General features: G+C 37.0%; 1 protein-coding gene across 2 annotated transcripts in view; it reads right to left on the reverse strand.

Moving 5' to 3' along the window:
* Positions 1-14,250, reverse strand: part of SLC25A12 (solute carrier family 25 member 12) — a 50,009-nt gene extending 35,759 nt beyond the window's left edge. Inside the window, exons 1-4 of one of the 2 annotated variants that reach the window (XM_074911349.1) lie at positions 14,161-14,250; positions 13,549-13,602; positions 7,952-8,094; positions 2,672-2,787 (exon numbers count right to left, since the gene is read on the reverse strand). In XM_074911349.1, the coding sequence (XP_074767450.1) occupies positions 2,672-2,787; positions 7,952-8,094; positions 13,549-13,602; positions 14,161-14,172 (325 nt within the window). In that variant the 5' untranslated portion in view covers positions 14,173-14,250. The remainder of the gene's footprint in view (positions 1-2,671; positions 2,788-7,951; positions 8,095-13,548; positions 13,603-14,160) is intronic. The other variant, XM_074911348.1, reaches the window with a different exon arrangement.
* Positions 14,251-14,683: the final 433 nt, after the last annotated feature.

Consider the following 14,683-nt stretch of genomic DNA (forward strand, 5'->3'; position numbering starts at 1 on the left):
CATTCATACAGGATTTCTGGATGTTCAAAACTCCTGGAAAAATATCCTTAAGCAATAAGAAAGTAGATGACATTAAAGTGACAGAAGGCTTCCTGTTTCAACAGTCCCAGTTAACATATGGTATTGCACAAAGACATCAATTAGCATAGCATAGCTGATAAATATTTCTATCAAAAAGTTTCTAAAGAAGCATAAACTCTTTGTCCTCTTCCATTTCTCCACTCATAAGACAGAAGTTCTTCTGTAATACAACTTAATAGTTTCCTCATTGGAGAATTGGAAGCTAAACTTTTGAAGAGACAAGTGGCAGACTGAGGCTCAAGAGGACTGCAAGAAGCTAAAGTGCTCAAGTATGGTCCGAGTCCATGTCAGTAAACAAATCCTAAAAGGAGATGTGAACCCGACAGGAGCAACTCGCTTTCAAATACAGAGCCAGCTCTAGAAATCATTACGTAGACTTAACTTTCCCCAGATAACTGAAAATTTGATTAGATCGGGATATGTTTTGAAAATGCCATACAGTCATACCCAAACAATTTTGAGGCATTACCTCACATCCAGCAAGGTCGTGAGTTCAAGTTACTCGACTAATAGACCCAATCTGATTCTGTATTCCACTCTCCAGCACCTCCACCCCCAGATGCACAGTGAAGAAAAACCTCAGTAAATCCATGTCACTTCTGGCAAGACTCAGAGGCTTGAGTTAGCTTTGGAATAAAGCAATCACATCTGCATAGCATTGCGTCTGAGCTAGAAAAATCTTGACTCATGTTTGCTCCCATAACCAACATGGTTTATCTGCAGACCGGATACATGACACACTCATTCATAAAAGAAAGCTGACTGGTCTGATAGCAATTCTCACACCAATTAGCTATACTCCAGTGTATTTCTAATAATTTATTAAAACTTTTAACTTTAAGACCTAATTTCATAGATTCTCCTGGTTTTCATGAAACTAAACTCTGTGCCTTTCTGTTTATGTGGTGTGAATATGAAAGAGTGCAGAACTCCTTTATAAAACAACCTCTATAGGCCACAAGACTGACTTGGAACTAGACTGCAGAGTTACCAAATTCTGAGCATGTCATATATCATCATTCACATTTTTCCCCACATGAATTAATCTGTATTCCTATAAAGTAAAAATAAGTAGCCCATGTTACAAAAAACAAAAAAGCAGCAGTAAACATGGGAACAGTAGCACAAAAATATGTACTGCTGATATGTTACAACATACTATTAAATACAGTAAAAATTGCAATATAATTAATTTTGTAAAAACAAGAAACCAATAGCAAATTTTAAATTCCCTAAAAGCTTCCTATTTCTTGGCCATATAAAAAATAATTTAACGGGAAAGATACAGAAAAAATTATGCAATTTTCTGTTTTACAGTTTCTCTTGTTTGTGTTGTTCTTTTAGCCTCTATTATAACGATGTGCTCATAAAAATAACAATCCTCAGTCTGATTGAGGAATCTGTATACAATCTGAAATTACTTTTTGTTCATTTACAGAACCAGCTATTTCAAGTGTGTTCATGAGAGCTACAAAGTGCATGTCCCCATTTTGTGAGATTATTAAATATACCATTGTCAACACAGTCACACTGATTGTAGTTTCTCTACTTCCTAAATGACTGCATTTACTGAATTCACCTTTACTTAAGTTCTAAAATACTTTCTTTTCAAGATGTTGTGTATCCAAATTGCTTAGTATTTGACCCTTCAGTTAATGATGTAATTTATCAGACATCGTAAGTCAAGCAGTTTGCTTCCATGAAAAGACCCTTGCTTTTTTTTTTTTTTTTCAACAAGTTGCAACAATTTTCATAAGAATAAAATAGTACAAACAGCAAGTGGTTACAAATCCAAGCATAGTTTGTATTTTCTTTATTGAGAGCTTTATTCTTTTGGATAGAAATAACATTTAATTCTCATTCCATTTTATTAAAATTCTTAGCATTGATTTATCTAATTTTCATAAGCATATGAAGTTTTAAAAATAAAACCGAGTCCTCCTTAAACTGCAATGTTAATAACAGTTATTTAGCAACATCATAAAGCAGTATAGTTAGCCTAAATGATTTTGTCCAGTTACCAATTTATATGATTAGGAAAAAAAAATTAACAAAACTTGAAAGGCCATAATTTCTTCCTAAATTTTCAAATATATGATCTAGTTGGAAGTTACACTCATAACATTAAAGCAAGATTTGCTCCTCGACAAAAGGAACATTAAGCTAGCAATTCAAAAGATGAGACCTCCTTCATTTCTATATTGAGCTCTTACTGTATGTAATGACAATTCAAAGATAATGTAGAGATCCAAAACATCTTTTTAAAATCCCTCAAAATTGAAGGAGTTCAAAGTCCATGACAGAGAATTTTACTTAGGATGATACTGACAAAACAGCACTATATCAACTACTTCAGGATTGTGAAAACTCTTGATGCAAGAAGACAGAGCAAAATATGTTTTGTTGCTGTGTATTTCTTAAACTTGTATCACTTGAAAGAAAAAAAAAATGTTTTACTCATGCAAACTCTTAGGAAATCAGTACAGTACTGCACAATATGCATTTCTATGCACCCATGGTGATGAACCATTATTACAATTTATACTATTATAATCACTTTCTTAAACTGTTTTTCTTTAGATATTCTTACCAAATGTTACTTCTCCATTGCCACTCTTGTCAAATAACTGAAAAGCAACAATGAATATTGCATCTGGAGTACACAAAACAGATTCAAATGCCAAAAATTCTTGATAGGAAATCAACCTACAAAGGAAAATACAGAAGTTATAAATATTTCACAAACAGTATTCACAATACCAATGATATTTTCTGTTTGATGCTCTAGAAAACTGTATGATCCAATTATTAAGATACAATTCTAATATAAAAGACTCCACACTAGAAACTGAAAAAGTATTTTTTACATTTAAGTTGTTACTTAACATTTATGCAACTCAGTTTCTTCCTCTATAAATGACTGAACTTTTTATATTCATGAACAAAATATAATCAATTCTCAGTGAATACCTACAATTTATTACCTTGTAATTATAAATGTAAGCAGATAGCACTTAAAAATGAAGTCAAAAACCCCACAGATATTCTACCACCATGAAATTCACAGGGCTGTCATTATATTACTAATTTATATATGTATTTCTACAGAGAAAGAAAAGATAGTTTAATGCAAGTATAGGAATATACGATACAATATATGTATTTTCTTAAAACATGTAACATTCATAAAAAACAAAGAGGTTCAGGGAAAAGTTATACTTTACTAGGTATATAGAAAAAGTATTAGACTTCAAATATAACAGGAGGGAGGGAGGGAGAAGCTGACACGGAAGTCCTGGACACAACTGGAGGGACATAAGGACAGTTAGACAGGACCAAGGCAGGGAAGGACAGTCGAACAGCAAATCACAAGATTCTGAGCTGCATATGCAAGACAATCATCATACAGAAAAATGCAACTCAGGATGCATTAAAAAAGCCGTTTCAGTGCAAGATAAGGAAGCAGCAGTATCCTCAGATAGGGTTCCACAACATCTCTGGAACTCTGTAGAAATCCAAGTCCTTGTGTTCAACACATATAAACTCAGACTTGAACCTATGCACAGTTAACTTATTAGGATAATCATAAATAACTTTTCTAGAGGAACTCAGATTATTTTGACTAACAAAAAAAACATTCAGAAAGGATCCTAATGCTATATATACCAGCTGCAGAAAGATAAGCCCTAAGCCAGGAGAAGATAAAGGATAGTGTTGGCACAAGAACAAAATCACATATCCATAAAGATATTTAGAGCAGGCATATACTGTGGGCTTTCCAGAATACTGCAAACAAAAGCCTTAGGCTTTAACAGCAAGCGTGTTTATTAAAACTACTGTGTGTTCTCACCCTTGTAAAAATAGGGCACTTAGCTTGATGACTTAGAATATTCCATCCAGTTACAAGTTACTGAGCCCAGTTTATAGAAATACATGATGGGATATCTATTTTAACATAAAATAAATTAACAATGGGAATAAGAATTTTAATTGCATTTTTTTAATTAATCAAAAAAATTACTATTTCAGTAGTTGCTGATAAAAAATAGAGTATCACTGTAGATGGTACGCTTTTCTAGAAAATGTACATAACTGATCTGAATTTAATACTCTTCACAGATCATTAGCTCACTGTGATTACTTCACACATATACTGCTTACTGCTAAAGAGCCAAGTATAAATTCTGTTCCCTACAGGAATAAAAAAAAAACCAAAAAAAAACCACAACAAAACCAAATCAAGCCACACTATTCATTAGTTTATCTTGTCTCTCTCTGTCAAAGTATACAGAAAGCAGAACTGAGATACTTTAAATAAGGTTGCATATGTTAACATTCTTGCATATATGCATTATACAGAAAATACAGAAAAAGATGCCATGATTTTGAAAGGAATTAAGATATGGGAAAAACAGAACTATGATATTAATTTGTTACACTTTAGCCACAAAAATCAGAGAAGTGACAATGGTTCTTCAGATGCAAAGTCAATTCATCCAAAGGATGATCTTGTTCGATAAGGATTTATTATCAGAGAAACAGAATATCCTTTAAAATAATTGTAACCACTATAATTTCAAAATATATCTCACATACAAGCATAAACCTGACATACAAACTAATTCCTAACCAGGAATTCCTAACCACTGACAGAATCAAGTGACGATCTCTGCAGAATGCATTTGTAGAAGCCTGAAAGAAGCCATCTTCAGAGGTCTCACTTTAACAGTGCCTACAGCAGGAGGAGATAGACACATGCAATTTCCTTTCCATATATTCAACTGGCAGTGACTAAGAGCAAGGATATCCCCTGTGATCCTCCATTATCCATTAGGGTGGAGATAACAGGAGCTGGATTAAACAGAATGATGAAGCTTCCCACCCAATCGCTACTCAAGTATCATTCAGTGAACCCACTGCATTACAGAGTCCATAACAATATCAAATCACTCACCTTTCATTTTATCTGTAACATTTTTTTAAATTTCCTCTCCTCTTATTTCTTCTGTACCGTTACCCTTCAAAAGCACACAAAGTAAGCCATGTGTTTACAATTCTCTTTCCTTTTTTTCCTACTACAACTCCTTTCTCTTTTTTCCCCCCATACAATATAGCTTTTAGACATTATGTATATAGCTCTGCTGTGATTCTCCGTTACATGAAACATCAACTCTTCAGACTTAGCTTAAGAACACATTTCCAAATTTTAAGAACAATATGCTGATAAAAAGAGGACCCAGAAGCAAGCAATTACAATGAAGAATACTGAATGACAACTGTGAAATTTTGAAGGTCTGAAGAGAAGAAAATCTTTGCTTTTAAAACTGCAGTACCTACTAATGTTAATTGACTCATGTAACTGGGAAGCCGGTTTTGGTGTGCTTATGTAAGTACATTATTCAGAGAGGATATTTATCCTAATTTCAGAACTAATGATGCCTGCAGTCTGAAGACACAGGAATGCTTACAGCATCTGTGAAACCCCATTGTATTAAACAGATAGCAGACAAGGCAGTTTAGGCCAAATTCTAATTTAGAGCTCATCACATTAATTTCTCAGAACATGCATTTGTAACAATGAGGAATAAACACTCTGAAAGTGAACAGTCATCTGTTTTAAGAGCTACCTTACAGAGTTCCACTAAAGAAAACAAGTCTTGTACTGTAATAATGGAAGAAGGCAATAGTACTCCAGAAGAGTTAAGTAAAGTTGAAATTACCATCAGAAAAAAAGTAAAAACCATTTTTTTTTAAACATATCCCTACAGACAGCCAGTTCCAAAATGTGCTTTTTTCCTAAAGTGCCAAACTTAAACCTAAATTAAATATTACCAAGAAAAGTTACCAAGAACACTTTGAGTACTTATTTGAAGGGGAAGCAAGACTAAGAGAATATGATGGCAGATACAGGATTGAAATTTCATAACAGAACCCAAAGCTTCTCAATGACTTGCTGTGTGATGTCATTGGGCTGTCATTTAATTTACATTGTATGTAATTGCATGTATGGAATAGAACTGATACTTCCTTGGACTTCATAAAGTGGCTTTAAGTCCTTGGAAAGATGCAATGCATTCCAGAACTCAGTTAAAGATTACAATAATTATTCATGCTACAGATTAAAGTCTCTGTGCAGATGATACAGTTATTATAGTCTGGATTTTGATATATTACAGCAGACTACAAATGGAAGAAAGTGCATGTAAAAATAAATCACGATGGGGTATAAAAAAATTCTTCACATGAAATACAGATTTGAGATAAACACAGATTAAAACATTTAGTAAGATACGTTTCAAAGAAGTATTCAGACAGACCTTATGGTAATAACTCTCATTCCCACTGTTCCCATACAGAAGTAAATAAAGCACACTTACCCATATTTGATTATCTCACTTCAAATACTACCCAGATTAAAAACAAACAAAAATCACAAAAACTTATATTCACAGGGAAAGCAACAAAAAAGTAATGTCTCAATGTAAAGTTCAGTTGCAGCAATAAAACAAATTATTGACTTCTTACTGTTAGAAAGATTCTTTTATAAGACATTTTCTGAAGAAATGCACACCATAAGAGATAACCAACAGCTTTCAGAGAAACAAGATACTCAACGTCTTGGTTTACTAGTCATCAATTAGACTATTATTTCAACAGATACATACAAAATAGCCTTTTCAATCCGTAACAATGCAACAAACTGCAGACAGGTACTGCAAACAGAAGGACAGGTTATTTGGATTTATCAAATATATGTATGTATCATCAAAATACTGCAGCTTTATTAAAAAAAAGATCATGTAACATTACATCAAACAGGAGATCTGACATTTGTTATTTAGTGTCAAACGTATACAGTATATACCATTTCATTTGTAAAGCACAGATACCGTGCAAGCTGCTCAAGCTGCTATGCAAACTAATAAAATATTCTAAAGCAGAAAACAGGAAAACAAAAACATTTAAGGGATGCCAAAGGTCAGATCTAGACTCAGAAATCCAATGAAGTTAACAGGCTTTCAATTTAATCTCAATTACATCTATATATTTACAAACATATGATATACTGTTTTAACAGCAACTTTCTCTCTCTTTACAAAATACTCACTTCCTTCTGCATTCTTGACCTGTTCTCTGACCCATTTTAATCTTCTCACTTTACTTTAACAATGCCCATGCTTCCTCCTACAATCCAAGGCCAAAACTAGCAGCCTACATACAGCAAGACAAGACTTCTTTGAAGACAACTGAGTTATAAGGTACTATCTCAGCAAAGTGGACATTCTGTATTTTAGTTCAGAGAACTGACTAAAAGCAAGCAATATAATCTGTAAGCAGAGTTGGAAAACCTTTATGTGGTGTGACCTTATCTTGATTAGGCAAACACCACCTTCCTTCATAGAATCATTAGTGTCTCTCTCTCCTTGTAGCCAGCACTTTAAAAAGACCTCAATGGTTTGATTTGAATTGCACACGACAGAAATAAGAAAGCTTCTCCATGTTTTCACGTTTAATTACAGGTACTAAAGATTCCACATAGTATCTAATCACGGAGGTGAGTATATAGAAAAGAACTTTGCCAAGGCAATCATACCACATTAAACTTATTTGCAGTTGAACTTCTGCATTTGTATTAATTGTTAAAACCCCATAAAAACAAATTTTAATTTTAAAAGTACATGTTAAACACTGTATTTTTTCCTAATTTCCACAAATTATAGTCTATTATACTTGAGAAAAAAACATCATCTAAATAAGATTAAAGTGTAATAAAATCAATCTTGTATTTCAGAAGATGAAAAGATCAGGCTCATTCACTCACACATTTACTAATGCATGACAAGCTTCTAATGGAAAGCAAAATTCTCACCCATCCTTAGTTTGATCTGCCACTCCAGCCAACAGCTGCACTGTTTTAGGATTGTAACGTGGATCTGCATAAAGTCCTAGGTATTTTTGTACAAAATCTTCTGGGGTCATGTAACGCTCACCATCTTTCTCAACACTGGCATACTAGAGTAAAAATAAAAAACAAAACCACACAAACAAAAATAAATCCATTTAGATGCTAATTATTGGTGATTACCAAACTAGTACCTTGAATATCATTCAAAATGGTGCACAACTGTCTGCATGTAACTGCTCTGAAATTAAAGGGCTTGATTAAACTAATAGCATTACTATACTAGTTGCATACCACCAATCAGATAATCCCTGTAGAATATTCACATAATAACCAACATCATCTACTTAAAAAGACAATAGCATATTTTCAGAAACTGTCACGTAATTGCATAAATTTATAAAAAATTACAATCATGCCATAGCTTTCCATTTGCAGCTACACTATGAAAACACAGTACATAAATTTTCTTACAATTTCTAGTAGCAAATTTCTTCTAAATAGTTGTTCCTGATCATTATTATAATTAGTTTGGAAAATAAATATTAATTCTTTTCTCTTTAAGTGAGAAATAAATTTTCAGATCAATTTTTTTCCTGAAACTAGTGGTTCTGGCATTTTTCAAATCACACATGGTCAAAAAGGATGTGAGTCAACTGAAATGTTTTAATTTGGTTTTTAAATTTTATTAACAATAAATTTTCAAATAAAAATCACAGGCAAATTTTAAATTATAATTTAAATATTAATACAACTAAATAAAAATAAAATAACCAAGTACATCTTTACTACTTGTACACCAAGACAACAGTCAGATGTCTGTATCAGTATTCTTACTGATCACTTTTCTGTTTCAAATCATTAATCACCGGTTATCTATAGGTCAACTTACATTAAAAGTGAACTTGTTAGCATAAAGTAAATTCCATACTCTCAGCTGTCCAGTTACACTGGATAATACCAATCTTCAACTAAGAACATGAGGAGACAGGACTAGAAAGCATTACAAGTGATGAATGAAAGGGAAATGTATTATCAAAGTTCATATCCCTCAGATCTTTTTTCAAGATGGCAGTATAGTTGCGGGAAAAAAGATTTTGTGGTTTATTTATGATATAACAGTAATCTTAGAAATAAAACCTAAGTTTTCAGATTGCAAAGTTAAACTATGTTTGCATGCTGGAACACAGGAAAGTAGCTCTCAAAAGATTTCTAGTTCCCTAAACTACTGTGACCCAACCCAGCTTGATGACTGAGTTTGTTTCTCAGCATTTTTGCCCACAAAATGTGTAAGCAAGCTCATTTCATAGTTTTAAAATCCACTTCTCCTGTCCACTTTCTACTGTACAGTCTACTTATACATACAAATATTTACATGCAGACCTTCAAACATATACATAGCATTGTGTTCATTCTGAGAATGTGAAGTTACAAAACTACACAGCTATTTCACTAGAATTTTGATTTGCAATAAAAGCAGTGATTTTCCATTTAAAAAACATAATTCACCTTTCTAGGTTCTAGTCATTAAAAGATGACTCCATAAGCTTTCTTTGCAGAAAAAGAAATGGCAATGCTCCCCAAGACCTACAGCACAGCATCTATCCTAATGAATCCAAACTTCAATTAATGGCCTTATCTGTAATTTGTAACTTTTCCACTATATACCGCAGTATCTCAGTTCAGTTGGCACAGCTTTATGTGAAAGAGTAACAAAATGGGCCCTTACTCTGCCAGGGACCCACAAAAAATATAATATTAACAGTTAGACCTACACACAATACCTGTTAAGTTGTAGCTCTCCATTACCATAAAGGGGGTCAGTCACATGTCTCATGCTTGTTTCAGCTGTATGCAACCCAGCCCATTCAGTCAGGACACGATTTCAGTGTAAAGGAGCTTGCATCAGCATCAATGCCTACTTAAGCATCTCCTGTATCTCTTCCACATAGGAGCCACTCACACCACCTCATCACCTCTCCCTCCTCCACCCTACAGGTACGATGACAGTTGTTTGGAAGACTGCACTGTAAACCAGATTACTGAACTAACGCGGAATTAAAAGAGATAATTTCCACAAAAATAGGAACACAAAGCAGTGCACAGCAATCCTTTAATTCAGCACTGCCGCTGACACAACAATGTAATAAAACTGTGGCTTCATTGAATCAACTGGGAAAGGTTCTCTTCTCAGTTGTATACACAAGTGACTAAAAAATGAATAATTCTGCCACAAGACATGCAATCCAAAGGAAGTTTTATGTATGAAGGACCATCAGACATGCAGAGTATTGAGCACAGCTTCAAGAATAACAGAATTCAACTCTATGACAGTAGAGTGCATATCAAAGGCAGTCAAAATCTAAATGCAATCATCTTTTTCTCTTCAGACACCAATTTATCCGAGTTTATTACAAATATTGAATTGTTTTACCATAAGAACTGTGTGGGGGAAGTTTTGTTAAAAAATTTTGAGACAAAAATAATTAACTGACAGGTACATTGAGCTTCATGTGAGAAGGTCATGGTATTTTGAAAGAGCTTGGTAGCAAGCCAATAAATTAAGGGCTGACAAAGTAACTAAGCTATTCCCTTTCGGCATTTACATTTGTCCTCAAGTTATCTTTTCACCATACAACTTATGAATAAGAATCTTTTAGCACAAAATAGGCAATTGTAAATTACATCTTAATTTGTATATAAAACATAACACATCAATTAAATCTGTATTGTCCTCAGTCTTGAATTATATTACCTTATAACACAAAATTCTTACTATATGTTTTATAGACTGTCTCAGGTAAGCACTCGATGAATTTGCATGAGACATTTTTTAAACATCATCTCGTAACATGAACACATAAAACGCCTGCTCTAGTTGTACAATACAGCACTAGGTATTGCTGCACTTTCAGAAACAATGCTTTGTATGAGAAATTGGTTAGTTTTCAATTTAAAGGGGTTTTCTATCCCAATGATTTTATCTGGGCAGAGGAGAAGTAAGTTCCAAACCAAAAACGACCTCCAAGTACACTTTTTTTTTAATTAAGCTAAGCTATAAGCAAGAGATTCAAGACATTTTTAAGGCAGGGGGACTGTTTCCTGTATTAAAATTGGAAATTTGTTTCTCTCTCCACCTTGCTGGAACAGGTTCCACTTGCATTCAGCAGGCAGGGAATAATTCAACTATATTCCCCAACGGCTGACTGTGTCTTGCCTAACAAAAGGCTCACTAAGAAAGCTGTTAACAGTGGTTTTATGTAACTCATTTATCCTTCAGTGAATTTCTGTGTTGTTTTTATGGTTGTTACTGAAGTCAGTAGCTAGCAAACACCTGAGAGATAACTTAGTTGACGGTGCACAAACATGAAACTTCAATGCCTGCATTTCATAGTTACAGGACTGCATAGAACTAATATCACTTTTTTTTTAATACAAGTCAAATTTAAGATTTGTAACAGTTTAAAATAATAAAAAGAAATATATAGCATGCTTCAGAAATTCTAGGAGAAAGGTATGCATTAAGCATCCATTAAGATACTACTTAAACTGGATGGACAAAGGGCACGTACCATATTAGAGGATATGCACGAACAGAAGGAAACTTAAGCACACTTTCTATGAATAAGGTGGATGACGAAGAGGCCTAGAGTTCACATCTCCCCTTCCGTTCATTTCCAAGGGAAGCCAAATTTAGGAAGGAATGCACGACCTTTAGCTGAAGCTCACAGAACAAGCCAGCACTCTCAGCAAACGGAGTATCTGACCCCTGATGTGTGCAACACTAGCAGTATTTCATAACAAGGCTCTCTACAACTTAGTCTTGGAAAGAGTGGGTTCTCTTTTGATTTTTTTAAAAGTTTGCAACTAAGTTTGCTTGCTACCTATCAAACAAAAAACACAATTTCAAACTCAATTCTAGTCAAATATAATCCAACAGAAATATAAACTCTCTTTCTATGACAAGAGGTGTCTGTGTTGTTTCTCTTTTTTTACTGTAAATCTCAGCTACTCAACAGGAGAGCTTTCATAATTTTAATTTCTCAAAGCATGAAACAATCCACAACTTAAGATGAATGTTTCTTTGAAGACTGCAAGATAGACATGGAGAAGACCAAAAAGCTGTTTTAAAACCAGACCGCTTTTTAGGTCAATAAAACATGTATTATCAGAGAGACAATGTCAAGATCCAGTTGTGCAATGTTGTTGTTCTCCACTTTTCCCTGTATGAACAAAATCAAGGTCTTCAAACAATTACTTATTTCCAGAAGCAAGCACTTCTGCTGGCTGGAAGCCAAGAATCATAAAAAGTCCGTATTTCCAAGTTGAGTAGAGTATTTTGACAATGTATTTCACTTCTTTGCAATCAAACATGCGAAAGTACCTTGCAAAAAGTTGGAAAAGACCTGTGAGATGTTCTAGAACCACACATTTTAATACTGAATTAATACATACCTAAAAAATAATATTCCTATGTTACTTATTTTATTAACATACTCTACTGTATTCCTGATCTGCAAAAGCTAAACGTCAGGTCAGCAGTAAATGTACGTTTGATGGAAGATCTTTTACTAGAAACTAAATGCTGGGCCTTCACGGTTTGATTCCAACATTCTAAGTGTTAGCACTCCAGCAATGTTACCAGTGCAATCCAGTATGCAAAAGCAAAAATCCACAAAAATTATGTTTGGCACATAACTTTCTCTCAGGCAAAAATGTCTTTCTGTCTACTTATCACATGTGGAAACTGTTAGATAGTATGACAGGACCAAAAGATAGATGTCAAAGATGAAATAATAAGATTCTATTTTTGACAGTATGAGCTCTAATACTTGATTTTGTATTTTTTCCTTTTTCATACAGGAAAGCTTCTTGAATATCCTGTGTAATACTCAATTTAAAGAAAAAAGAAAAAGGGTATTTTAGTGATTTTGGAAGTACCAGCGGCCTAAACTATGGACCTAAAACACAGCTGTGGTTTGTGTTATTCCATCTGCCTGATACAAAGTTTATTATCAAAGTTTTAGGATTGAGTGGATTCTCCTTTCAGATCGTGCTTCAATGTAACTAGGGGAAGTGAGAAAGCTTCATGCTGTTATTTATACATGTTAATTCTAAGGCACAATAATATTATGAAATACATCAACCTTGAGAAATTAATTTTAAGTCCCAAAAACATTGCCTAAACATCCATTTGTAAGAGGACACTTATAAACCTCAAGGACAAAACATACAGCCACTGAAGAAGAGTTTTTTTAGAATCTTGTGAAGGTGTATTTAAAACATAACAGTACTTAGTTACGGCTATAATCATTTGCTTTGTAGGAAATAAGAAAATATTTCAGAAAATCATTTAAGATTATTATTGAAAAATGGTTAACCATGATTTGTGTCAGAAGCCGTTTTCCCCCAATGCCTGATGGCCCTTCCCAACACACTGTGCCTGCAAAGTGAACTTTAAAGCGTCCCACAAGCACAACACGCATATGACGCCGTGGCAGACGGCAGAAAGGGCAAAAAACGAGAGTCTGTCAGTCAAACAATATTAGACAGATCTTTTTTACCTGCAAAAAAATATTTCGTAGTTCAGTGGGATCCGCTCTTTTGGTTGACTGCACCTGTGAACACAAGGACGTTAACGCCTCGCCGGCCGGGCTGCTGACAGACCGCAGGTTAAGAGCCGCCGCGCGCTGATAAGAGCAGCAGCAGCAGGACCCTTATCTAGCCGACCCTTATCAGGGCGACCTCAAACATGACCCGCGGGCTGACCGCGGGACGCCGCTGACAGCTGTCAGACTCGGGGCTGCCCGGAGGAGCCGCGGCCCCGCGCCGCGCCCATCGCTGCCGCCCGCGCCCGCCGGGTGCCGGCCCCGCGCCCGCCGGGCCCCGCCCGCCCCGGAGCGCCCCGCGCCCGCCGGGCCCTCGGCCCGCACCCCCGCAGCCCCGCCGCTTCACCTCAGGAGGCGGAGGCAGGGCAGGCTGCGCTGCCCCCTCCCCGGGGCCGCCCCGCCACCACCGCCCCCGCCGGCCGCTTTCCCTGGCCCCCCGCGGGGCTCTCGCGGCAGCGGCTGCCTCCTCCCGCCGCCCGCCTCTCCCCCGCCGGGCCTCCCCGCGCGGGCAGGCGGGGGGGGCCCGCCCGTCCCCTCCTGCGACAAACGACGGAGGGGGAGAGTCACCTTGACCGCCATGCTGCGCCCGGCGAGAAGGAGGAGGAGCCGCCCGCCGCTACCCACCCGCCGCGCCGCCGCAACAGCCGCCGCCTCGGCGCAGCGCTGTGGTAATGAGCGCCCTGCCCTGCCCTGCCCCGCCCGGCGCGGCGCGGCCGCTCCCCTCAGCGCGCTCCCCTCAGCGCCGCAGCGCCTGCCACAGGGCTGGGGGGACGGGGCGGCCGGCGCGGAGCGCAGGGAACCGGCCGGGGCCCTTCCTCCGCTCCCGGCCGGGGCCCTCGGCGGGCGCCCAGCGCAGGGGTGGCGTCGCTACGCCCTCGGCCCCGCGTCAGCCGCCGCACGGACCCATCGCGGGCGGTGCCGGTGACCCGCATCAGCGCGGTTTGGACGGCGTGTCGCCCGCCCCACCGACGGCACCAGGAGCGCGGCTGGGCGTCCTTGGTGCGGAGCGCTGGTAGCACCTCCAGGGCACAAAACACCTTTCTTAAATGCTGCTGAAACTCATTTCTGGTTTAAGAGTTGAAGCCGTTCC

Source organism: Athene noctua, chromosome 7, assembly GCF_965140245.1.
Source record: "Athene noctua chromosome 7, bAthNoc1.hap1.1, whole genome shotgun sequence".
NCBI classification, from domain to species: domain Eukaryota; kingdom Metazoa; phylum Chordata; class Aves; order Strigiformes; family Strigidae; genus Athene; species Athene noctua.